This window comes from Mchenga conophoros, linkage group LG3 (genome assembly GCF_057382185.1).
Source record: "Mchenga conophoros isolate Kocher_MC1m ecotype Shallow Benthic linkage group LG3, M_conophoros_male_GT1.1, whole genome shotgun sequence".
NCBI lineage: Eukaryota > Metazoa > Chordata > Actinopteri > Cichliformes > Cichlidae > Mchenga > Mchenga conophoros.
This window is the reverse complement of record NC_140528.1, coordinates 24,811,675-24,838,938: the sequence shown is the minus strand read 5'-3', so window position 1 is coordinate 24,838,938 and position 27,264 is coordinate 24,811,675. Positions and strand designations below refer to the sequence as shown.

The 27,264-nt window shown below is 40.9% G+C and overlaps 1 protein-coding gene across 1 annotated transcript in view; it reads left to right on the top strand.

Moving 5' to 3' along the window:
* LOC146577804 (protein NLRC3-like) overlaps window positions 1–27,264 on the top strand; it is a 48,868-nt gene that overhangs the window by 7,240 nt on the left and 14,364 nt on the right. The window contains exons 6-7 of the mRNA XM_085268224.1: window positions 1,345–1,521; window positions 11,280–11,456. Coding sequence (XP_085124350.1) covers window positions 1,345–1,521; window positions 11,280–11,456 — 354 coding nt within the window. The remainder of the gene's footprint in view (window positions 1–1,344; window positions 1,522–11,279; window positions 11,457–27,264) is intronic.

The following is a 27,264-nucleotide window of genomic DNA, read 5'->3' as shown; positions in this document are numbered from 1 at the left end:
GCAGAGACTTTGAGCCATACAGGGCACACAGTGTGTGTACAGAACAGCTGAAATCATTATGGAGGCCTCACTGGGATATGGAAGCATCACAGTACAGCTTCAGTGAAGCATTAAAGTCTCTGATATGAGATGAGAAATGAAGCAGCCAGAGCTTTTTCATGAGTGGAAACCCACTGTGACTGTGAGCTGCTGCTACAGCCTCCAGATTAGCCAGCAGCTCATCCTGCTCAACATTTTCTCACCAACTTTAATGGAAGTGTGATGTTTTCAGCTGGAGTGATGGTCAGGGTGGCCTCCCTCTCCTCTTCTTCTCCTCTTCCTCTTTCATTTGTAAAGCCACTTCTGCTGCTTTCATTCATTTGGAAGTCCTGTAGCTGAGTTTGGGAGAGACTAACAGCCTCGGCAGCAGAGGGGAGAAAGGCTGTAACACCACCACTTTACTCTGTTCTACCTGTCACATCATTTTATCAGGAAACAAATATGCTCATGTTTTTACTATGTTTGTCTTGAAGATGTAAGAAGATCACATGGTGCTTTTTATTATTGTGTTGGTTTGTTTGCTGTCTCTTGGATGGAGCCCAGCTGTGCGTGGCCCCTGGGCCTGTGGTCAGAGTGTGTGCTGGATAATCCGGCCCAGGATGAGGCCAAACTGACATGGGATGAAATGTCTGTCACATAATTGAGCTTAGTGTAGTTTCATTTCTGCACAATTTAAAAACAACCAAAACTTTGTTCTGTGTTTTCTATGTTATACTGTAGACTTTCTTTGATACTGTGTCCAAAAGGAGCAGCTTTTACTTTGAAGGGGAGCAGTCTCTGTTTCCTCTTCAGGTTGGATGATGGAAGCAAATGAGTGTGTGATGTTCTTTCAGTGTTGCACTTTGTAGACGCTCCCTGAGCACTGGTCTCACAGCCAGCTGCACATAGAGACCAGTGTTGTTAGTCCAGGTCAGAAGATGACTTGTTGGAATGAAAATGAGCTTGTAGTTTGTCTGCTTTAATAATGTGACTGGAAAAAGGTGTTGGACTTCAAATATGTCCATTTCTTTCACACTTCACCTTTAAAAGTGAAGCCTTGTGGTTCCTGGAAGGAAAAACACGACTTTTTCAAGTCTTTGTCCTGTTTTTATGAGAAATGTACGACTTTAATGTGAAACATTCAGAGTTTTTTGTCTTGTTGTGTTTGTTTGAAGCTGCTTCCTGTTGGCTTCAGCTGTTTGGAGTTTCCATTTTCTAAACTTCTACATTCTGAACCTTCTTCAGCTCTGAACAGATGATGAAACACTGAATGATTTCAAGCTCACACTTTGTCTAATAAACTTACATCTTTCATTCTTCATACAGATTGGAGAGCTGTGGTTTGTCAAAGATCAGCTGTGATTATCTGGCAGCAGCGCTGAAGTCCAACCCCTCCCATCTGAGAGAGCTGGACCTGAGCTCCAACAACAAGCTGCAGGTTTCAGGAGTGAAGCATCTGTGTGGTTTCCTGGAGAGTCCAGGATGTGGACTTGAAACTCTGAGGTCAGTCAGCATGTTTTAGTTGTGCTGAGATGAATATGATGTGAAAGTTGTGCTGACACTAAACTGCAGACATCAGGCTGATATTATACTGATCCACACTGAGGATCTTCATGGTAAAGTCTGTTTTCTTCTTCTCTGGTTTAGTCCATTGACTGCAGCAGAACAATGTTCACATTTCAAACCTTCAAAGAAGAAGAAAAATCCTCCACTGGATAATTCACTGTGAAACTCTCCAACTCTTCATTCCACCTTAAAGTCTGTCTGACACTGAAATCCAAAGCAAAATGTGCGTTTGCTTTACAGACAGCAGTCCAACACAAACATACACACATCATCCAAAACACAGTCCAACATCCAAATCTCCTCCACTGCCAGCATGAATGATGGGAAAGAGAAGGAGGAACACTCTGACATTCAGGGTTAGAATGAGTTTCATGAAGCAGACTGTGAAGATCAAAGCTGCATTAGAAAGCTTACATGAATGAATGAGTGGACAGAAGTGGACAGAGATCATCTGAAGCACTTCAAAGGCTTTAAATCAGCACATTTCTCTTTATTCTTTATCAACTCTGTTAGTTTCTCTCAGTTTTCTGTGGAATGAAGCTAACAGCAGGCTAATAAGATGCTGACCAATAGGTTTCTATTAAAGGTTGTAATTTGTATATGAAAAAGTGCTTTGGCTCAGCAGGGATCAGCTTACAGGTAGAATACAGCTGCTGGATGGGATTAGCATGTCATAGCTATCTACCAAACTGCTAACTGGGGGATTTCAGGCCATCTATGGATCATTTTTGCTAACTGTTTATTCAGCTTAGGCTCACAGGGCTGCAGCCTGTGCCCTAGCTGTCATAGGGCAAGAGGCGTGGTCCACCTGCACAGGTGAGCAGTCCATCACAGGGCCAACAGAGAGAGACAGAGAAGCACTCTCTCACATCCACACCTACAGCCAATTTAGAAGCACCAATGAACCTAAGCAGCATTTCATTGGACTGTGGGAGAACATCCAACCTCCACAGAAAGGCCAACAAGCTTCAACCTACAACCTTCTTGCTTTAAGGCACTAGTGCGAACCACTTTCCCCATTTCAGCCCAAATCCTGCATCTTCCTGTTTCTGACTCCAGGCCAGCTCCACTAACACTTTCTCATCAGACACTGCCACCTAGTGGAGGAAGTCTTAGTTCCATTTGAAGCTTCAGATTACAGTTAGTTCCTTTACAAAGAGGTGGAGGTGGTGGGGCCACAGCACCATCATCACTGAGTGCCATAGGACACTTAACCTTTGTTTCCATATGCTGGGAACTTCCTGTTGTTCCAAGGAGGACTGGAAAATGTGTGAAAATCTCCCAGTCAGTTCCTCACAGCACACTTCAATCATTTCCCTCCCACAGCATCAGGACCAGGGCTTTTTCTCTCTTTGGTCCCACTAAGAGATTTCCACACAAACACCTCATCAGTGGGACTCTCAGAGCTACCAGCCCTTTGCTACAATCACAAAGCTCTTCATTGAAATCAATGATATCAAAGCTGGAATCAAATGAGTCCAAGTCTTCTGCTGATTCAGCATCACATTCATCTTTGCTCCTTGTTCTGCATCCCCACCATGGACTTCATTCCTTTCCAAGCCAGCCTTGAGTGTCCTTTATTCAGCTCATCCTCTGCTTTACTTTTACACCTGATTTTAGCTGCTTTATCTCTCTTTCAACAAGTTTCTGTGCCTCAATCTTTTTCTTCTCTCCCTCATAACAAGACAGCTTCTTCTGCCTGAGAACATGTTGGAGTGATTTACTAATCCAGGGCTGCTTATTGGGGAAAATACTTCCTGTTTCCAAAGTAATCCCCATTTTTCCCAGAAAGAAATGTAAGTAGAAATCGATGATCTAAGTGAGAACATGAGCCTTTAACAATAGCAGCAAAATATCTCTCCAATCTCAATACTCCCTCTCTCGACCTCTGGAACACCAGAGGTCACAATACATTGTGTTGGGTCACTCCTCGGCCCACTCAGCTGCTTCCATGTCCATCCATGGCATCATGGACATCGGGGTCACCACTCCCGCTCTGACCCTCTCTAGCCGTCCTCTGGCTCAGCAAATCAGACAACCTCATGTCATCTAAGTGGTCCAGTAATAAACACCAGCTCCCCCTCGAGAACACTCCATGCATAAGATTAGGTTTTTTCTGCGTCCCTCTCTTGTGGTCCATCATGCCTCGGGCCTCCAGGATCCTCACCCCCCTGTGGTCACCGAGATCTTCTGCAAAGCAAACCAAACACCTTTTCCTGCACCTCCCTAACTTATCATCTTTGGGACTCTTTAATCAAAAGCCTGATCCTAATTATCTTCTTGACTTATTGACTTGTATTTATATATATTCTTCAACGTTACTCATCATTTTAAAACTCTTAAAACGCTGCTTTCACATCCCTGCATGCGTTTCCTGTCGCTTGCCTTATCTAATCATCAACATCCTGTACACAGAAGTCTCGCTGCTGCAAGGCCTCCACTCTGACCTAGAATCTCCTTTCACAAGAAAATCATTATAAGTGCCTATTCTACTAAAAGATCCAAAAAAACAACCACTTTAATCAATTAAGTTTAAACATATAAGCAATTACTCCTGCATACATTTTATCACAGCTAAACGCTGCCTTGAAACAACTCCTGTGTGTTAACACTAACTTCATTTTAAAACTCACATTTCCTATGTTATAACCTGTTTTTGGTACAGCCTTTTTATTTCATCTTGCTCCTTTGATGTAACAATACCTTCTCATTCTAGTTTATCAGACTTAACCAAAATATATGCTTTCCTTCCTTTGGTCCTTCTCTAAAGCAAGAAACTCCTATTCAGTTCCTCTTTTCTGTCACTTGTTACAGGGCCAGCTCAAGTTCAGTTAAACGCTAAATTAATTTGAGGCCTTTTGCCTGGAATCAATACTGTCATGTGTGTTTATGGACTCTGTGTCTGTAAGCGTGTGCAATCCTTCAATAACTCATATCATCCTCACAGTAGATTGGCTAATCATAGCGCTAGCCAAAGGCTCGTGACCCACAAGAGACGAATTGAGCCACAACTCCCTTAAAGGCACAAAATGCAATATGTGTATAAAAAATCATTTCTACGTATAAGCTCTCCCCTTTATCCTAAAAATAAATCTATGTAATATCTGTATGTGTGTCTTCTATTCATTAATGTAATTGTCAGTTATTTTCTCTCTTTATTTTACCTTCTTTTTGTTTACCTCTTTGTTTGTGACGTGGACATCCCTAAACCATCCTGAGTTCCGGCTTCAATTTCAACCCAATTGTACCCTCTATTCTCGCAGTCGAACTCGTCTGGGCTTCACCTTCCCACTGGCCCCTGTGCCCTTCTCTTAGTGTCCTTTGTTTTCTTGTGATCCCCAGCAAACACAGTCTGTTTCTTCTCTGTTTCTTCTCCGTTGCTCTTTTCAGTATTTTCCTTTTAGATTAAATCCCAGCCTGGCAAAATATCCCATTCAGTGTCTTTAAACAGTTATGTCACACTGTTCTTACCAGCCTGCAGTTCACCGTGCATTTTCCATCACGTGCTTTTCTTCCATGCTGCTGCTGGTATCGTCAGTGTAGTTTCAGTTGCACTGTCTTTTGCCTGCTGTTAATTCTTGAAGTCCACGATGTTCTGTCGGTCTTCATCAGGAGATTAACTGTCCTATGAGCTTCTTCTCAGGATCGGGACAAGTGGGAGGTCAAGCTGTAAAATTTTAAGCCAAAATCTGGCCTGTTTTCCTCCCAATTCTGTTAATCAATGGTTTTGTACTCAAGATTCTAGGTTGAAAGAAGTCCACCTGTATTGACACACTAAAGCATACAATTAATATCCTTTTCATTTCTTTTCTTAAAACCTCCATTTGCTTCATCTGCCTGGAGTTTAACTCGTATGTTTCTCTCTCTGTGTGCTCACTTGTCACAGTCAGTTCCTTTTATGGGCATGCAAAGTTCCTGTCACACACACCATTTCCTGTCAACCTTGCAGCTGCTCAGAACCATATTTTCTGTTTCTATCTCTCCTGTTTTGTTTTTTTTACAGGCTAATAAAACTCTTGTTTTACTAAGTCTTGATCTAAAACAATTCACCCTTATTTCACGCACACACTTCTAAATATACTAAATTCTTTGCGTTTGTCAGATCGTCTCACACACACACCGCCTTTTCTCTCACACTTCCACTTCTGCACTCACTCTACTATCAACTTTCATAGTGTTATTATTATTTATTATTTTGTACAAATCACACCCAATCACTCAAAACCTGCTACTCACAGCATTCACACACTTAAACTGTGACAAGAGTTGAGGAATATACTCACAACACGCTTTCCTAAGAGTATTTCAGACATGCCTTTCATAATCAGAAAGAGCAAGTCAAAGAAAACAATTGAAACCTCTATTAATTCTCACAGCACACACATAGAATAGAAAAAATAAAACACACCAGCATTTATTGCTGATGAGAGGTTACTCCTAAAAGTAATATGTTAGTCTTAAATATATACAGTGCACTCACTATATTTATATATCAAAACTCAGTCAATTACTATACATTCACTACGGCAACTCAAAACTTTATTTATAGCCCTCTAATGAACATAAATGGCGTCTTAAACACACACTCAACAATGTTTGCAGCAGTATTTGTAAAACCAACTGTGGTTTAAACAGTTCACTGCTGACTAATTTGCATTTTCACACTCACACACACACAGTCTAAAAATAGCTCCAGCACTGCCTCAGACTCCTTTCACACAGAGATCTCTTATTTTATATTACAAAGACGTCTTATATTTACAACCACTGTCACATCTGTCAGCTTTAGCGCCTAAACAATTTCGACAAATTTAAGTTAACGGTCCAACCGATAAAGTCCAACTTTTTTGTGATCAATTAACCAGTATCTGTCCAACAGTTTCTGGCCTCATCTCTAAAATCCCTAACTCAATTTAAAAGCGTCAACCAACCCAAACTTTGCCTGAAGCTCTATTTTTGGCATTTCACAGCCAAGGCTTACCCCGAAGTTTTAAGTTAAAGTTACACGCCCGAAGTCCAACTTCTGCTGGCCAAAAAAGCGCAGACTACCGTTCCAAACGGTAAGGAGACTCTAACTCCTAGTTATTCTGGAGTGCCCCAAGCTCCACAGTGACCAACTGACTATCCCTCTTCGAGGACAATGCCTAAGCGTCCTTGGCATTGGCAAGCGTTACCTCTGAGCACTGCGCTTCCTATCAGTCCAACTGACGTTCTTGAATAATTTATAATACTTTGGAACAACAGTAAAACAGCCAAAAAAGTGTAAGACTGAAGCAGGTCCAACCTTATAACCAATACGGGCTCCACCCCAAACAATAACCAAATTCCCTAATATACTAAAATCACTCAGCAGTCCAACTGCTTTCCACGGTCCAACCGTATTAAATCCTTTAGCGGTCCAACCGCATTCAATCATTTTTAGCAGTCCAACTGTATTAAATCCTCAGTACTGTCATGAGATTCTCATCAAAATCAAAGCAGACATTCCCCAGTAATTTCAGTGAGTAGACTTTAATTTGTAATGTCCAATTTGGCACACTTTGGAAATAATTCAACAGGTAGTGCCTTACCTTTGGATAAGCGGCTTAGAACAACAATGAGAAAAAGAGAGCTGATTATTAGCTCATCAAAACACAAAACAAAATCACAATGAATTATCGGTTAATTTCATTTAAAATAATTCATTAAGTATTTATGTACAATTCAAATTAGTTAATTACATATTTTGTTGGTTTGTTTTCTATTTTAATTATTTTACTGACACATTTAATGAATTATTTAATGATGTATTTATTTAATTCACGTTGCTACTCCTGGCCCTGCATCGCTGTTCATAAATACATTTTATTTGTCAGCTTCACCCATCAAAGTCAGGGGGCGGGGTTAATGCTGATCAAGTCAACACCATTGCTTTGGTCTGGTGGGCGTTCTTTTAGTGGGCTTTTCTCAATACTAAGTAGGCCTACACACCAGGGTTTGGACATGTGTGGACCCAAACTATACTTTTACCCTTTTTTGTGTGTCACCAAATACACTTTAATATTTTCTAGACAAGAATGTAGTGGCATAATCTTTAACCTCTTTTGGCTCCAAACAGAAGTGACAGACTTGAGCAGGGTTCATTTAAAGGCTGACAGAAGTGGAGTGGTGACGGGGAGATGTTTGACAGGACAGTGTTTCAGCCTCCACAGGTTCATGTTGTGCTCCATCAGTCAGTGAAGATGAAGTCAGTGCTGATGAGGCTGTAGAGTGTGTGAGGGATGTGAATGAGGATGATGAAGATCTGATGATAGCAGATAAAAACAGGCTGCAGAGACTTTGAGCCATACAGGGCACACAGTGTGTGTACAGAACAGCTGAAATCATTATGGAGGCCTCACTGGAATATGGAAGCATCACAGTACAGCTTCAGTGAAGCATTAAAGTCTCTGATATGAGATGAGAAATGAAGCAGCCAGAGCTTTTTCATGAGTGGAAATCCACTGTGACTGTGAGCTGCTGCTACAGCCTCCAGATTAGCCAGCAGCTCATCCTGCTCAACATGGACCTGTGGTCAGAGTGTGTGCTGGATAATCCGGCCCAGGATGAGGCCAAACTGACATGGGATGAAATGTCTGTCACATAATTGAGCTTAGTGTAGTTTCATTTCTGCACAATTTAAAAACAACCAAAACTTTGTTCTGTCTTTTCTATGTTATACTGTAGACTTTCTTTGATACTGTGTCCTCACAACTCATCAGGAAACTGACAGACCTGGGCATCAGTTCCCTCATCTGCAAATGGTTACTGGACTTCCTGACCAACCGCCCCCAACATGTCCGGCTGGATAACCGCTGTTCATCTACCATCACAATGAACACCGGTGTACCACAAGGCTGTGTGATGAGCCCTTTCCTCTACTCCCTCTTCACCCACGACTGCAGACCTGCTGATGGTTCCAACACCATCATTAAGTTTGCAGATGACACCACGGTGATTGGCCTCATCAGTGACAACGATGAGGCCGCCTACAGGGAGGAGGTGGATCGTCTGGCTGAGTGGTGCGACACAAACAACCTGCTGCTTAACACCGAGAAGACCAAGGAGCTCATCGTGGACTACAGAAGGAATGCTGACCCACATCCACCCATCCACATTAAGGGGACGGCTGTGGAGCGTGTGAGCAGCTTCAAGTTCCTGGGAGTCCACATCTCCGAGGATCTCACCTGGACGACCAACTGCTCCAAGCTGGTCAAGAAGGCTCACCAGCGCCTCTTCTTCTTGAGGACTCTGAGGAAGAACCACCTGTCCTCAGACATCCTGGTGAACTTCTATCGTTGCACCATCGAGAGCATCCTGACCAACTGTATAACAGTCTGGTACGGGAACTGCTCTGCCTCGGACCGGAAGGCGTTGCAGAGGGTCGTGAAAACTGCCCAGCGCATCGCCGGAGCACCACTTCCTGCCATAAAAGACATCTACAGGAAGCGGTGTCTGAAAAGGGCTGGGAAAATCATCAAAGACCCCAGTCACCCATCACATGGACTCTTCACCCTCCTGCCCTCTGGGAGGCGCCACAGGAGCCTCCGGACTAAGACCACCAGGTACCGGAACAGCTTCTTCCCCACAGCTGTCAGACTCCTGAACTCTGCCTCCTGACATCTGACCCACGTTAAACTCATGGACTGAACATACACACACCCACAATGGACAACTGTACCCTCAAACACGCAATAATAACATGGACTGAACCACCACTCACAACCACCAGCACTTTATATAGCCTCTGTAGAATTATCCACATATCTCACTTATCTTAACTGCACTACTGTATAGCTCTGTGTAAATAATCATTCTGTACATTCAATAATCTTTAATCCTACAACTGTTTACAACTTGCATAGTTCCCATTTCTGTATAGCTGTATATCTCAAATTTCTGTAAAGTTATTTATTTCATATTCTGTATAGTTTTTCATATTTATATCCTGTTCATAGCTTGTACTCACTACAGCCTGTACATACTTAGTTATAGAATATTCACAACATACTTCATACCGTGTACATTATAACATACCATAATAGACCCATTTCTGTAATATACTTACATATCTATACTATTGCTAATATATATTGTAATATACCTATATCACTAAAGCACTTCTGGATGGATGCAAACTGCATTTCGTTGCCCTGTACCTGTGCATGTGCAATGACAATAAAGTTGAATTCTATTCTATTCTATTCTAAAAGGAGCAGCTTTTACTTTGAAGGGGAGGCGTCTCTGTTTCCTCTTCAGGTTGGATGATGGAAGCAAATTAGTAGCTGTGTCCCAAAACGTCGGCTGCATCCTCCAGAGGCTGCATTTGAAGGCCGATTACATCACAGCCAGGCGATGAAGGCTGTCCGTATTTGTCGACTCCTTCAAATGTGCCCGACAAATGCGTCCTTCATTTCCCCGAATTTGAAGGATTCGTCGGGTGTGTCCTTCGTGGCCCACCATATCCCAGAATTCATATCCCAGCCAAATTTCAGCTGCCAACAATGGCGGCAGCTACTAAGTTTTCAAATTACTCTTATTAATCTTTCTGGGTCACAAAATAAACTTTTAACATATTTTCAGGTGAGAAAGTAGCTGTGTAAACTTCAAATATCTGCTTGGTTTATCAAGACATCACATATTTGCAAAAGTGTGCCGACGTTTTCGGAGACGTCTGTTCCCCACCCGCTCGCTAGCAAGCCGGGGGGTTCAATGGTCACTCCAGCCGGCGAGAGCAGCGGACGCCCGGCTTCATCGTTTTCAGACCCCGCTCTTTCGCTACTCAGGTGAAACACGATATATAAGTCACTCGGATAACTTAAAAATGTAATTGTTTGCCTTTTTTCTGTGTTTTATTTGTTCCGGAGTAAATCGGTTTGGCTGAGATCAAAGTTCCTCCGGGATTTTCACACAGCTGAATAAACGTTAAACAGGAAACTGATTAAACAGAAGTGTGAGACGGTCGAGAATTTACGCCAGTGTCCTGTTATATTTTAGATAGCAAGGAGCAGACGGCCGAGTTTATTAAACTCCACCGACACAGCGGTGACGCAAATCTGAAGGCTAGACCGTCCCATTTCACAGCCTCGCACTTCCAGCCTTTTCGGTCTTTGAAGGACCCGGCCCACGTAGACCGCGAATACCGGGTCCTCCGAAGGATGCAGCCGACGTTTTGGGACAAAGCTAGTGTGTGATGTTCTTTCAGTGTTGCACTTTGTAGACGCTCCCTGAGCACTGGTCTCGCAGCCAGCTGCACATAGAGACCAGTGTTGTTAGTCCAGGTCAGAAGATGACTTGTTGGAATGAAAATGAGCTTGTAGTTTGTCTGCTTTAATAATGTGACTGGAAAAAGGTGTTGGACTTCAAATATGTCCATTTCTTTCACACTTCACCTTTAAAAGTGAAGCCTTGTGGTTCCTGGAAGGAAAAACACGACTTTTTCAAGTCTTTGTCCTGTTTTTATGAGAAATGTACGACTTTAATGTGAAACATTCAGAGTTTTTTCTCTTGTTGTGTTTGTTTGAAGCTGCTTCCTGTTGGCTTCAGCTGTTTGGAGTTTCCATTTTCTAAACTTCTACATTCTGAACCTTCTTCAGCTCTGAACAGATAATGAAACACTGAATGATTTCAAGCTCACACTTTGTCTAATAAACTTACATCTTTCATTCTTTATACAGATTGTGGGGCTGTGGTTTGTCAGAGATCAGCTGTGATTATCTGGCAGCAGCACTGAAGTCCAACCCCTCCCATCTGAGACAGCTGGACCTGAGCATCAACAACAAGCTGCAGGATTCAGGAGTGAAGCATCTGTGTGGTTTCCTGGAGAGTCCAGGATGTGGACTTGAAACTCTGAGGTCAGTCAGCATGTTTTAGTTGTGCTGAGATGAATATGATGTGAAAGTTGTGCTGACACTAAACTGCAGACATCAGGCTGATATTATACTGATCCACACTGAGGATCTTCATGGTAAAGTCTGTTTTCTTCTTCTCTGGTTTAGTCCATTGACTGCAGCAGAACAATGTTCACATTTCAAACAGTGAGACTCAACGTATGGCCCGCGGCCCACACGCGGCCTGCCCACCTTTCCTGATTCAGAGAGAGGGGACCCTGATTAACTGTGTAGTGTTCTTCCTCACAGTTCTAAGTATCAGACACAACAATGAATAATCCACAGCTGACTGTCTTTAGCAGGTCAAAGGTCACGGCACACAGCAGACAGTGGGAAATATTATAACTCTGATCATTTATCAGCACATATCCATATGTATAAAAACAAAGCTGACACTGTGAGACTTGATCAGAGGTGTGATCATCACAGCAGAGGCCTTTGTGTCAAAGTCACTGAGGATCAAACAGAAACACATGAAGCAGATTTTCCTGTTCTGGCTTTTTATAGCAGATAACCTTCAAAATATTCTGCAGTCCATCAAAAACTGAAGCAAACCATGAATCAACATGTGAACATGAGCTGATGCTGCTGAAGTGAAGCAAAGTTACAGAGGTTTGATTACAGACACAGCTGAGAGTTTGTAATCTGTCATCATTTTAAAAGGTTTACATTTCTTCAGTATATCCACATTTGCAGCTGCTACCTCAACCTCCACTTGTCCAACACAACTGCTGTCCACTGCCTCCATGACATTGTGATTTTGCTGTTGGTCTTCTGTCAGATCTTCATCAATCACTTCTGCACGGGGCACACCTTCAGACTCTGCAGCTGCATAACGAAAGCCTGTAAGATAAAATTAGACATAAGGTAAATGTACACCAATATTCCAATGACAGGTGTGTGATTCATCTGGAAGTTATGTGCGGATTAGTGTACAGTGATAGCAATTTAGTATGTTTTTAGAGGGGGGGGGGGGTGTTGTTTACCTCCGATGGGTGCTCTTTTTCGCTTCCGTTGCGTACGCCTTGAGTGCCGGTCCGAGTCTGATACAGGTATGTCGTCATGCCCCATGTGCAGTGTTGGTTCCCAGTCTGGATTTGTTACATCCATTTCATATGCTGGTTTGCCTGCAATAATGCCAAATCATAAGCTACTCAGTCGACATGATGTGGTTCTGCAGCATCACACATTAGCATGTTTTATCTCATTATCTATGACCTCAGCACGTTGAAAATAACACTAAAAGCCTTTCAAGAGTGATATGAATTAATTTAGAACTCACCGGAAAGAAAATGCCATGAGCAAACCAACAAAAAGCTGGGGATTGCAGAGAACTCGATATCCGCTCGTCTCACCGCTGCAATCCAAGCCTGACGTCTTTGTTTAGTAATATCGGATACATGGGATCCCTCACGTTGCCTCCAGGATGGAAAACGATGAAAAGAGAGCCCGTTATCCAGCTTCTTGCCTTCACGATCGTGTGATCTAACGTTGCAACCGACAACACAACACGTACGATCCATAGCTGAAATGGTATCCTTTGGCTGGCCTACTGTCATGGCGGAAGGGGGCATGGCCCATCTCCCGTGACATCACGCTCCAAAGCCCTATAGGTGGGAAAATGTACCATGTCGACCAATCAAAAATGATATGGAAACATGACATTTGGTTGTTTAGCAAAAGGGGGAAGTTTTAGGAGTGACCGGCAAGAGAGAGCGAGTGAGCGAAAGAGAGAGAGAGTTTTGATACGTGAGAGATTTGTGACGTTTACCGTGTTTGGTCTCAAGTTAGTTTGTTGTCTTGTGTATTTAGTGTGTAGCTGTTGTTTTGTTTTGTGTGTCAGTTCTACTAGTGATCGTCACAGTTGCTGCCTTAAAGCCAACAAAGGCAGATTGCAGTGTAAACGCTGAGTGACACACCTGGGCCCTGTTTCAGGAAGCCGGTTTAGTGGAAAAACTGAGTAAGTATACCCTGAGTTAACGAAAACTCTGGGTTTTCGGTTTCACAAAGCGAGTTCAGCTGCAGCCTGAGTGAGTCACTATGACGACACACGCCGTGAAGCTAACCTGCCCCCTAGCAGGTTTACCACAACTAACCCTGACTGTCTCCGCCCCTTTGTCGGAAACCTGACAGTAGGAAGTCTCAGACATGGCGTGCCCCTTCCTTGAAGAGCCGGTAGATATCGAAGCCCAAATTCTCCGCAGAGCTCTCCGCCGGGAGAGAGTGATTCGAGCGCGTCTGGACATTTTATCATTACCTGATGATTTCCTGTGCGAACGTTACCGTTTCTCAGCACAATCTATAATTTATTTGGATAACATCCTCAGGCCATATATTACGCATGTGACACATCGCGGACATGCTCTCAGTTCATTACATATTATTTGTATTGCACTTCGGTTTTTTGCAAACGGGAGCTTTCTGTATAATATTGGTGACGCTGAGCACGTTTCCAAGGCTACCGTCTGTCGGGCAGTCAGGAATGTTACAGTTGCACTGAAACGTCTCCTGTACTCGTTTGTGGTGTTCCCCGGTCACAGACCCACAAGATTCATCAAAGAGGGATGCCACAAAATTGCAGGTATCAGGATGAACAAAACTTAATTTATGATGTGGTGATACTTGAACTACTACTTAAATTTTACATTTATTCTCACGGTTCCCAGGCGTGATTGGCTGTACAGATGGCACTCACATTCCAATTATTGCTCCTTCAGTAAATGAAGGAGACTATGTGAACAGGAAGTCTTTCCACAGCATTAATGTACAGGTACATAGTTCCCTGTAGCATTTCAAACTAACAAATTATTTCATTATAGTAATGGATGCTAATTTGTGTTCTCTGCACTGTGAAGATCATATGTGATGCTGCCAACATTATCACAAATGTGGAAGCCAAGTGGCCAGGCTCTGTTCATGACTCACAAATATTCCGTGAATGTACACTGAGCACAAAATTTGGACATGGTGAGTTGAAAATACTTTAAAATATATAAAGACCAATTGCTTCAGGGACATTTGAACTGAAGTGTATCCTTCTGTCTTAGGAGAGTTCACTGGCTACTTGCTTGGTGATAGGGGGTATCCATGTTTACCCTATTTGCTTACCCCTTACTCTGACCCTGAACCGGGCCCACAGCAGCGATATAATCTGGCTAATTGCAGGACAAGAGCCAGAGTTGAAATGACTATCGGAATGCTTAAGGCCCGGTTCCAGTGCCTGCAAAGACTCAGGGTCACCCCAGAAAGGGCATGTGACATTATTGTGGCATGTGTGATTCTTCACAACATTGCCACAATTAGAGGAGAACACTGTCCTTCTGAACCAAACATCAGCAGTGATCCAAACCATGAACATCCTGACCCTCCCACGGACATACAAGATGGAAGAGCAGTCAGAGACACCATATGTCACAATCATTTCTTTTGACCCATCACCTCAACATGTTGAAAGAAGAATAAACAGATTTTTTGTTCAACTGGCTTTATTGGTCGCCTGTATTTCCTGTACACAAAGTATTAAAAGATGTACACCTCATAAAGTGTCTCTGTTGCTTCCTCCTCTGTAACAGCTGTCAATGTTTCTTCATTATTTTCCTGTAGTAAAGAAATAAACAACATTGCTGTTCTACTGTACACTCATATAATCTGTGGAGTATTACTCACAACTGCATGTTGGTCTGGCTCAACAGGAGGCTGCACCAGATGCAGTACACCATCACCATCAACTGATAGAATATGAGGTTTATACAGGTCACTTATAACTTACAAGGGACCAAATGGCAATTAACAAACATACCAATCACCTTACACTTCATTGTCATTATGCTCTCAAAGACAACCAAGACTGAGGGAAGGCAAAATCAGTAGGAAAATAACTTCACTACAAAATAATCCATTATGGTAAAGAGTTTATCAAATGAATGAGTAGCACTGCGAAGGTGACTGTGAAGAAAGGATGTATGCACATCATGTATTATTTTGAATTTACCCCCTATGTAGGCACTTGTGTCTTGCGGGGTTATTGACTCAGAGGATGTCCCCGCAGAGATGCCTTCGGCCACAGGGCGCCCACTGTTTTGGCTGAGGGCCAACTGCTCAGCCTCTGTGAGTGGTGGTGGAGGAGGACCCCCACCTGTTTTTTGGGCCTCCGCTTTTTTTCTGTTGGCTATAACGGGTCACATTTGAGCATACAGAGTAAGCAAATATGTACTTGTAATGTGCTCAGATAATTTCAATAAGTGCTTACAGACAGAAAATTAATGTAGCCTCTAACTGCAATTGATTTACATGGGACAAACAGACCAAGCACTATGGCTCATAATACAATTACACCTTACCTGTTTGGACTATATTTTTATATTTCATTTTTACTTGCTGCCAGGAACGTTTGGGGCCTGTTGGGTTGCACCTGCGCTCACATCACGTCACAAAATAAAATGTATAAAATAACAAATAAAATAACATATGATAAAATAACGTGTTAAATGGGTGGAAATCCCTCGATCAATGTTTATATTAACACTCACGCATTGACTCTGTCGGCTATGTTTTGCCATGCATGCTCCCTTTCTTTTGCAGCTGTGGCTGTGTTACTTTTTTCCGCGGAATTTGCATGTTATCGGCATATGCTGCCATCAGAATTTCGGCCTCAAGCGCTGTAAAATACATTGACCGCGCCTTCTTTCCCTCCGTCTCCATGGTGACTTGCTTAATCTGTGCTCCGCTTATCAGGGCTTTATGTATCCTCGTCTGCGCGCTTCACTTGGGGTTAAAGCAACTCCGCCTTGATTGAACTAATTGTTATCAGCCTTTCTGGAACGGAATATTCCGAGTTGGACAGTTCGGGGTTACTCAACCGTGAGTGTCGTTTTTCACTCTGAGTTTTCTAAACCGGCTTCCTGAAACAGGGCCCTGCTGTCAGACCTGCAGGTTTATCCCTGTGCTGTTCTCATATGTGTTAGAGTGACACAAACTATTGTTTGACACCTGATTGTTCTGTAAATAGTTTGAAATGATTATATGAAAAACGTCTGAGCCTTGGCTGCATTTTTTGGTAAATAGTACCATATAACTTTGTTGTTTGCAAAACGTGTGCGTATTTTTAAAAGTGTACAATCTCTATTTGCATTTCAAGTTATGAAGATGATTCGTTAAACATGTGTGTGGTTTTTACAGTCAAAATATCACTTTCTACTTGTATTTTAAATTTTGTCTGAATTTAGATAAATTGTGCTGATACAGTTGGTCAAAATGAGAAAATAACAGATTGGCAAGATGAACTGTTTTTAAAGGTAAAATATAGAGGCCACATCAAAAGTAGTCAAGAAGGGTTAAAGGCTAAAAGCAAAGTTGTCACTGTTGGGTCTGTGTTTCCACAAGCCCCGCTAATTCTAGAGACTTATTCATCATGAAAAAAACAAGACAGTCGATCAATTCGACACGCGGGGGGTGGGAAACCCCCCGCGTGTCGAATTGCTTCCTGAGAAGGGGGGGAAACCTCCGGAAGCGCGTCATCTGTTGTTGGGAAAAAAAAAAGTTTTTAGAGGGAGGGGGGAAACCTCCGGAAGCGCGTCATCTGTTGTTGGGAAAAAAAGTTTTTAGAGGGAGGGGGAAACCTCCGGAAGCGCGCCATCTGTTGGAGGGGAATAAAAAAGCAGAGAGGTGGAGTCCGTCACAATTTCTAAGGCACAGACACAAGATGGATTTCCTTCTGCAGCCCAGCAGCGTTCCTGTGGCCGATGAGATCTGCTCTCCCAAAGAAGAAGGCTTTGAATATGACATATTCAAATACAGCATATTTACTATGGAAGGCCTCGATCCGGACCTTATGACCCTACCGGAAATACTCCGGAAGTGTCTAGTCATTTTCAGACCTGATGCATCATGTTCCCTAAGCATGAGGGGAGGGGTATGGTTCCTGAAGCACAGCGGTGATGCAGCAGATGATTCTGTGATGTATAGAGAGACAGAGCGGATGTAATTTTACTTTCTTAAGCTGCACCGGCGTTTGTAATGGAAATAAAGAGTGACTTCCTGTAGAGATTTCAATAGTATTTTATTTTCCTATAATACAGACGCTGTAAAAAACCTTTAAGATACACCATAGCTTGTGATGAAAAGAAGAACTTTCTATCCGCTTGTAACCTACAGGCTGCCTATGTGTAAAAAACGAATAACTATCCCTTAGTGAATACTACTTTTCCTTTTGAGAGACTGAAAAACAAACCATAATTGCAGCGACAGGCGATCTTGTTTCACACACACACACACACACACACCCCGCGGGTCAAGGAGGAGTGAGACGGCGGAAGAGGTTTTTTTTTTTTCTTCTTCATTACTTTTACAATGGGTTTTCTCAATAGACAGAAAATGATGACGCTGAGGAGTCAACATCCGATATTATCATTGCTTGTAACCCGGTAAATAATTTCGTATATCTCCCCATAAAACAAGTCTTAGTGGAAAAAAGCTCATATTCGAATAAGTTTATTCCCCTCTGTGGGAAAGAGTTTTTTTCTCAGAGTCAACCATGAGGTGAGTTTTGTCAACAGCAAGAACAACTGTTGCCCATAAAGTAAAACAAATATCCGCCTCTAAGTCGTATTTTACCGTTGCAGAATGTGGAAAACAGACAGCCCTCACAGGAGGCACCATAGTTAAAATATTTAAATTTCAACTAAATTTGTAGTAATGATCGGATTTCCTCACTTATCTACACCACACTCCTTGTCCTTGATTTCTTATCGTTTCTTATCGTTCCTCTGTCCCTTAATAGAAACCACATATATAGAAACTATCCTCCCTTTCAGTTGTCTTTTGCACTTCCATATCGCAAAGCAGTTACTGTAGGTTATTTTCTGCTTATGCATTAATGTAATTAATTAACTTATTTATCCTTAAGTAAGGTAATGACTTGAGTTCTAATGCTTTTTGTCTCTTGAGTTAGCTGTCAATGTGGGATTTTTTTCCCCTTTTGTCCAGTTAAAGCTGCCTTTCATTCTTCAACACAGCTTAAACTCTAATAGGTAAGCTTTCTTGTAATTTCTTAGTTCTGCAGGCTTCTTGAAAGACATCCGAGACTCTTCTTTGGATGCTGGCTGCCTTTTGTTTTGTTTTCTGTCAAGATGATCCCACACTGCTTCGATTATCTTGAGGTTCGAACCCTGGAGAGATCAATCCATGACTGATGCGTTGTTTCATCCAGGCATACTTTGACTACATTGGCAGTATGTTTGCGATCATTGTCGTACTGAAAAATGAAGTTGAAGCCAATCAGACACTACGTGGTATTACATGGTCGATCAAAATCTGGTGGAACTTTTCTACATTCATAATTTGATTAATTTGGATAAGAGCTCCAACAACACTGGCTGAAATCCAGCCTCAAAGCACGGTAGAGTATCCACGCTGTGTTAAAGACAGCTATAGACATTCACTGTTGTATCTCTCTTCGGACCTCTTCCATGCATATTTCAAATTTGGATTCATTACTCCATAAGCCATATTACAGCTGATTTCTTTTTCCAGTCAATTTCTTGTGTAATTTGGCACACCTCAGCAGAGATGGGCAGTAACGCGTTACTTGTAACGCGTTACTGTAATCTGATTACTTTTTTCAAGTAACGAGTAAAGTAAGGGATTACTATTGCAAAATCGGTAATTAGATTACCGTTACTTTCCCGTAGGAACGCTGCGTTACTGCGTTACTAAAACCGTGATTTTTTTTGCGAGAATGTCTCATGACAGTGACGTAAGCAAGTGCAACGTCTGTGACAACAGCTGTGTGCAGATCAACAATGGATAATATATCGAGTGCGGGAGAGAGTATGAGCGTGCAGCGTTTAAAGTGTGGAAGTACTGACCTTACTTTGAGTTTGATTCCATAAAAAGTGACAAAAACATTAGCGTCCATCGTGCGTGGGAAGAAAACTTCTTTTTACAGCGAAAAAAACCCCTAAACTTCCGAGCAAGCACCGAGTAGCTACGACGTGATGGGAAACTCACAGAGACACTCGCGCAGATTCTTCAACTGACCGCAGCACACCTACACCAGGGTAAACCTCCGCCTACCCTGCTCCTGCTTTACAGGTGAAAATAGAGCAAAAGGACCGCTGAGTCTTTGACTTTATTTATTTTCTGCTGTGTTTTACTTGCATCTGTTTGAAAGAGTGAGTGAAAACACAAAAAATATTTTATTTTATGTGCTGGAATGTGCAGAAAATAGGTTTAAATGTTAAACTAATTTATTCAAGTCAGAGAATGTTGCATATAATTAAATGTTTTGCTTGATGCATAAAGTTAAAAGATTAAAACTGATAAAACAAGTTAAAAAAAGAGACTTTTCCATTTGATTACATTTTGTATGATGGATTATGTAGAAAAAGTAGAATTGGGCTGAAAGATCTATCACTTTATCACCTCTTCAGGTTGTAAATCGTGTTTTTAAAAAGTAACTAAGTAACTAAGTAATTAATTACTTTTGAAAATAAGTAATCAGTAAAGTAACGGGATTACTTTTTGGAGGGAGTAATCAGTAATTAATTACTGATTACTTTTTTCAAGTAACTTGACCAACACTGCACCTCAGCCTTATTTTTCTCTGTTCTCCTTCCTTAAGAATGGCTTATTAACAGCCACCCTTCCAACTCAGATAACTTTTGATGAGGTTTCATGAAATGTTTACAGCACTTGAGTTACTCGCCACAGCCATCCTAAATGCTAAGAACACTAAACTTTAATTCTAAATTACGTAATTAACGTTAACCAGAAAAAACAAGCCAAAGTCGAAATGTTGCTGAGCTGACCTGTGGTATGCTATGTCTTCTAAAGCACGTATAATGTAAACAGAACTGGTCTTTGCACAGAAGCCTGTGGAGCTTCATAATTAACCTCAGTGTGTGAAGAGGACTCTCCATTTAATAATAGCTGTAATAAAATGTTCTGGCCAACGGTGTTAAACGCTGCACTTGGGTCTAGCAGGGAAGATTTCAACTTTTCAATATGAATGAAGGCTGAAAACTGATTAGATTAATGTCTGATGATCTTTTCCGTGCTTCTTCAAGTTTGTAACACCAAACATATTAAAGGATGATGTAAGGCTCACAGGAAGAGTTTAATTAGACACACATTTACTATTTTTCTTTATACTCTTTCTTTCTTGACATGTTTAATATGATTACTATCAGAGGAGAAAATGAACCTTGTGTAGTCTAAAAACTTTTTTATTTAATCAAACTGTAATGTTGTTGAACTCTGACGGACGTGTCTTTTAATCTTGTCAACAAATCCTTAATCATCTAAATCTGCCATTTATCATCTTGTAAAATGTTCCCTCTGCTTCTGTTGCACATCTCCCCCCCCCCCCGACACTCTCTGCTTCACCAGCCCTGTGCAGCTGGTTCAACCCCTGCCTGCCTCCTTAAACTGGTGTGTTTAAATCTCTTTACCTCTGTTGTGAACTTCACACAAAGTTTGTGGTAACAAAATCAAACTGACGAGGATCTCGTTTGAAAAACACACACACTCACGAGACAAAATAAAAACAGACTGCTCAAAGCAAAAGCAGAGCCCTCACAGCTGGTAGTACAAACACAGTGACAACATGCGTATCAGATACCCTCAGTGCCAAAAGCATAAATATGAAAAAATGTGATCACCAAGAATATCCTAAAAATGGCATTGAGGTGCGTGTTACAGTAAAGAAAAAAAAAAAGTAGCCAAATTTTCATCTGAAAATGTTGAATTTTAGTAAAAACAATGCTCTGTAGTTTGATACTGTCGTTACAGACAAAGCAGATGTTTAAAGCCTTTGGACGCACATTTGAAACGCACTCATTCTCCTTATCAGCTGGAAACATTAAAGCCGTAAAATGACTTTTTCAAACGGATAAAAACTATTGAACAGCAGCAATGTTGAGCCTGTTCCAAAATTTGAATGTACATGTGTTGAAGGTGCGGGTCTTGTTGAATTATTAAACATACATTCTTTAATTTTTCGAGCCACAAAAACAACAACTTTTAATTTTCTTCTGCTTGAGTATCGGCCTCGGGTAGTTCTACTTATCATTGCTCAGTCAGTTGTCTGTTTGTGCTACTTTTTTTCAAGGAGCAGTGGATTATTGGTAAGGGTGACTTTATGTGTTTAGTTACTTAAGTGGAAGTACTGTGGATAGTTTTACCTTACATACATAGATCTACCAGTACAGCTTCTGAGGTAACTGTTTACAAAATGTTATAATCTATTCAAAGGTTCTTTGCAGTTTTACATTGATAAACATTATCCTTAACACATTTGGCCCACATAAAGTACTATGGCCATCACACGGTCATTTAGAATTGTTTAAATAACTCGTGTCTTAAGTCCTTCCATCAAACAGAAAATTAAAAAAAAAAAAAAACATGGTTCACTTTTACATCACAAAATGTTAGAAATATAAGCCGTTCATAACAACCTGAAAGGCTGGGAGTTTAAAATGCAAACCGATGGAAGCAGAAGTAGAAGACTATAATGTCTCAGAGCACACGGTGTCTATTAATGTGTAGACATGTATAAATAAGAGTTTAATAAAGATGCTTAATTTCTTAAGAAATAAACAGGTGGAGTGATCTTTATCAAAAGTGGATGTTGCATCTGTGGCTAAACCACTGTACCCAAAAAAACTTTAAAAATCTACTGTGTGTGAGGCTGTGTAAGTAAAGCTTGCCCTTCACACCTGCGTGTAATAAACCATTTGTTGGGGGTTGTGGATTTGGCACCTCAGCATTGTGAAAGTGGGGAAACATGTTTCTGGCTGTGCATAAGATTCCTCCTTACAACTTAGAATCTCAGTTCTAAATGAAATTCAGATGTTTTTTTTAAGTATGGCTAATGTATTATTTGACTTCTAAGGCACACACACACACACACACACACACACAAGAACAACACAGAGAAGAAGAAGAGGGGGTCGTTTTACTACACATCATAAAAACGCAATCATTCATCTTCCAACTGTATCTTTCTGTTCTGGCTTTAGAATCATAGGTTGTTTACTGAGCCGTACTTTGGGAGTCATACTATTGTGATACTGGGGAGAAAAGGGAAAGGTTTGATAGACTAAACCATTACACACACAAAACTTGAATAACCTAAAGAGTGTGCGAGACTGCTAGCTGTGTTGTTCAGCATTAAACTCATCTACAAATGTGTTAGTAAAGAGCGACTTGTACTTCTGTCCCATTAAGCAACGGTTTAACAAATTTCACTGCAAACTATAAAAGGAATCTGGATTTATATAGAACATAGTAGTGATGGATTAAGTGCAGGAAACACTAGTATAAGGTGTCTATTGAACAAATCTCCTTCAGCGTTCAAAATGACCAAAGTGAGGCCTACAGGCGTTTCTCTCGATTGGTTGTGTTCAGGGAAAAAGCAGCTAAATACACTGAGACTGCTCCACATTGTTAGCGAGTTAACTCTGGATATCTGTAGGTTTTGTCAAACTTGGAGTGAACAAAAGCAGAAAAACAGTAAAAGATGCAGACAGTGAAAGTCTGGTTTATTTCATGAACACAATGAAACATTTTACAGTCCACAGAGCAAAGTAGCATACATGATAAATAGATACACATAACATGAGAAGTAAAACTCGTCGTCTTACCACATGTTATATTCTGTAAACTTAAAATAACCACAGAAATTAGAGTTTAGTGTTTTAAGTCATCTATTAAAAAACATGAGTCAACATTACTGAAGTGACACTTTAACGATGCGTCTTATCACCGTGTTTATGATGATAAAACATGTTCTCTCGTTAGTAGATGTCAGCGCTGTCACTTGTCATGAAAATGTCCAGAGCCAGGGTTCCTCTTTAATTACCATTGATCATTAATAGGGTCACAAAAGATTTGTCACATTATCCCCATAAACAAAATTGCTTTTATAGAAATCATTGTGATACAAATATTTAGATTCTTGATTCACAATGTGCACGAACTCAAAATCTTTAGAGGTTCATATTTATAAAGTATCGCAAATAATACATTTATACCATTGTATGAGCTACACTTCTTGTAAAAAACTGATTGAAAAAAGCTCCTGTCGTGACCTTCCTTCTGTGAGGACACACACACACACACACACACACACACACACACACACACACACACACACACACACACACACACACACACACACACACACACAGAGAGAGAGAGAGGGGGAGATCATTAGGATTGGAGGCGTTTTTGGATTTTCACTTATTGTTGGCTTTACAGTCACATAAAATTCATTCCAATTTTTTTGCCTTTGCTTCAATTAAGGTGTTTCTTTAAATCTACAGCAGCTTCCTTTTCAAAAAGTTTACTGACATAGTAAGGAAGTAGCTAGGGAACTCAGTAAGTATGAGCAACAACAGCTTAGGGACTGTTTCTACAATAAAGAGGAATTCATCATCATCTGCAGTTCATCAAAAAAAAAAAAAAAGTGCCATTAAAAACAATTCAGCAGATCCTCAAAGTATGGATACAATCTGTTTTCAGCTGTAGAGGTACGCTTCATGTACTTATCAACATGCAGTTTAGAGGCTTGCATTAGAGTGCTTTGGTACTTGGGCCTCTTTTATTTAGCACGGTTATACCATTGTGTATTTAGCTATATAAATATGCTCAAGAGTCTATTGTATGTTTGTCATGCAATTAAAAATTCAAAAATATAATTTTTAAATCAGTAACTTTGCAAATTTAGAGGAAATGTTTTTGGATAACAAATGTGTCACATTTTCAACATGGTTTGAATAATCAGCGTTAACACAGAGACATTTATGCGCTGGGTATAACAGACATCCTTACCTTGGAGCAGAGAAACACGGTGTATTGTTGCTTTTCTCTATTGTATAAGCAGCGCCCGACTGTCAGAAACGCTCTGTGCGGGTAGCAAAGTCGGATCCAACGCACATCCAGGAATCCGTGTGAAAGAAAGGTCTCGCTGCAGCTAGGCTCTCAGGATAGTCAGGCTTTTATTTATATTTGCATTCTGGTGCGTTAAAGCAGCCTCTGTGTCCCGCTTGGATCCTCATTCCGAAAATTCAGATATTTAAATAAAATGGTGAATTGGCTAGTGATGACGAGCCACTTAGATCCGTAAAATGAGGTTTGATTAAATTAAACTCTTATGAACAGCTATGAACTCTACCTCTCTGCTGATGTGTTCCAAACAAGCAATGTTTTCTACACGTCCAAACTGTGTGCTAACTACCTCACACCGCTGTGTCTGGGATCCGAAAAAATAAAAAGTTAAAACGCTATACCTTGGGGGGAATTGTGAAGTGCTGAGGAAACTACTGTGTGTCTGATGGGGTGTTTTTATATAGGTGGACTTGGTTTCAGTTGGCCTCTGACATGATAAGATAAAATAAAGGAAACTGATTGTAATGGAACTACAGTGCTGGGATGCTCTTGATAAGGGAGCCTCTTTTATTGTTTTATGACTTGTTTTGCTGACTGTTGAGGGCCTAACTGTAACCAACTCTGTCTAACTGTTGCAGAGTTAAGAATCTGTAGTTTTTAGAAGTAACACAAGAAAAGTTTATTTCTAAAGGAATACCTGTTGTTTGTGGTGCTCTATTTAAAACTATTAGTGTCATGAACCGAAGTTCAGCGCACAAGCTGGACCCAGAAGCAGAGCCAACACACACAGGAGTACGAGAAAATAAACTTTATTTTAACTGAAGGTGTCCCGGGAGGGTAGAAGGAAAACACGCGTGAAACTCGAGAAACCAAGGACCGGGAGATGAGTCGCGCAGGAACGCCGAAAACGGGACTGTGGGAGGCTGCAACAGAAAAAGGACAAGAATTATTGGGGCGCGGGGAAATAGCAGCATACGTGGGGGAAGAGTATGAGTCTTACGGTGACAGCGGGGCCGTGGGAGCCGGAGGGAGGGGTGAGGGTCCGCGCTAAATTTGCAAAGTTACTGATTTAAAAATTATATTTTTGAATTTTTAATTGCATGACAAACATACAATAGACTCTTGAGCATATTTATATAGCTAAATACACAATGGTATAACCGTGCTAAATAAAAGAGGCCCAAGTACCAAAGCACTCTAATGCAAGCCTCTAAACTGCATGTTGATAAGTACATGAAGCGTACCTCTACAGCTGAAAACAGATTGTATCCATACTTTGAGGATCTGCTGAATTGTTTTTAATGGCACTTTTTTTTTTTTTTGATGAACTGCAGATGATGATGAATTCCTCTTTATTGTAGAAACAGTCCCTAAGCTGTTGTTGCTCATACTTACTGAGTTCCCTAGCTACTTCCTTACTATGTCAGTAAACTTTTTGAAAAGGAAGCTGCTGTAGATTTAAAGAAACACCTTAATTGAAGCAAAGGCAAAAAAATTGGAATGAATTTTATGTGACTGTAAAGCCAACAATAAGTGAAAATCCAAAAACGCCTCCAATCCTAATGATCTCCCCCTCTCTCTCTCTCTCTCTCTCTGTGTGTGTGTGTGTGTGTGTGTGTGTGTGTGTGTGTGTGTGTGTGTGTGTGTGTGTGTGTGTCCTCACAGAAGGAAGGTCACGACAGGAGCTTTTTTTTCAATCAGTTTTTTACAAGAAGTGTAGCTCATACAATGGTATAAATGTATTATTTGCGATACTTTATAAATATGAACCTCTAAAGATTTTGAGTTCGTGCACATTGTGAATCAAGAATCTAAATATTTGTATCACAATGATTTCTATAAAAGCAATTTTGTTTATGGGGATAATGCGACAAATCTTTTGTGACCCTATTAATGATCAATGGTAATTAAAGAGGAACCCTGGCTCTGGACATTTTCATGACAAGTGACAGCGCTGACATCTACTAACGAGAGAACATGTTTTATCATCATAAACACGGTGATAAGACGCATCGTTAAAGCGTCACTTCAGTAATGTTGACTCATGTTTTTTAATAGATGACTTAAAACACTAAACTCTAATTTCTGTGGTTATTTTAAGTTTACAGAATATAACATGTGGTAAGACGACGAGTTTTACTTCTCATGTTATGTGTATCTATTTATTATGTATGCTACTTTGCTCTGTGGACTGTAAAATGTTTCATTGTGTTCATGAAATAAACCAGACTTTCACTGTCTGCATCTTTTACTGTTTTTCTGCTTTTGTTCACTCCAAGTTTGACAAAACCTACAGATATCCAGAGTTAACTCGCTAACAATGTGGAGCAGTCTCAGTGTATTTAGCTGCTTTTTCCCTGAACACAACCAATCGAGAGAAACGCCTGTAGGCCTCACTTTGGTCATTTTGAACGCTGAAGGAGATTTGTTCAATAGACACCTTATACTAGTGTTTCCTGCACTTAATCCATCACTACTATGTTCTGTATAAATCCAGATTCCTTTTATAGTTTGCAGTGAAATTTGTTAAACCGTTGCTTAATGGGACAGAAGTACAAGTCGCTCTTTACTAACACATTTGTAGATGAGTTTAATGCTGAACAACACAGCTAGCAGTCTCGCACACTCTTTAGGTTATTCAAGTTTTGTGTGTAATGGTTTAAACCTTACCCTTTTCTCCCCAGTATCACAACAGTATGACTCCCAAAGTACGGCTCAGTAAACAACCTATGATTCGAAAGCCAGAACAGAAAGATACAGTTGGAAGATGAATGATTGCGTTTTTATGATGTGTAGTAAAACGACCCCCTCTTCTTCTTCTCTGTGTTGTTCTTGTGTGTGTGTGTGTGTGTGTGTGTGTGTGTGTGTGTGTGTGTGTGAGAAA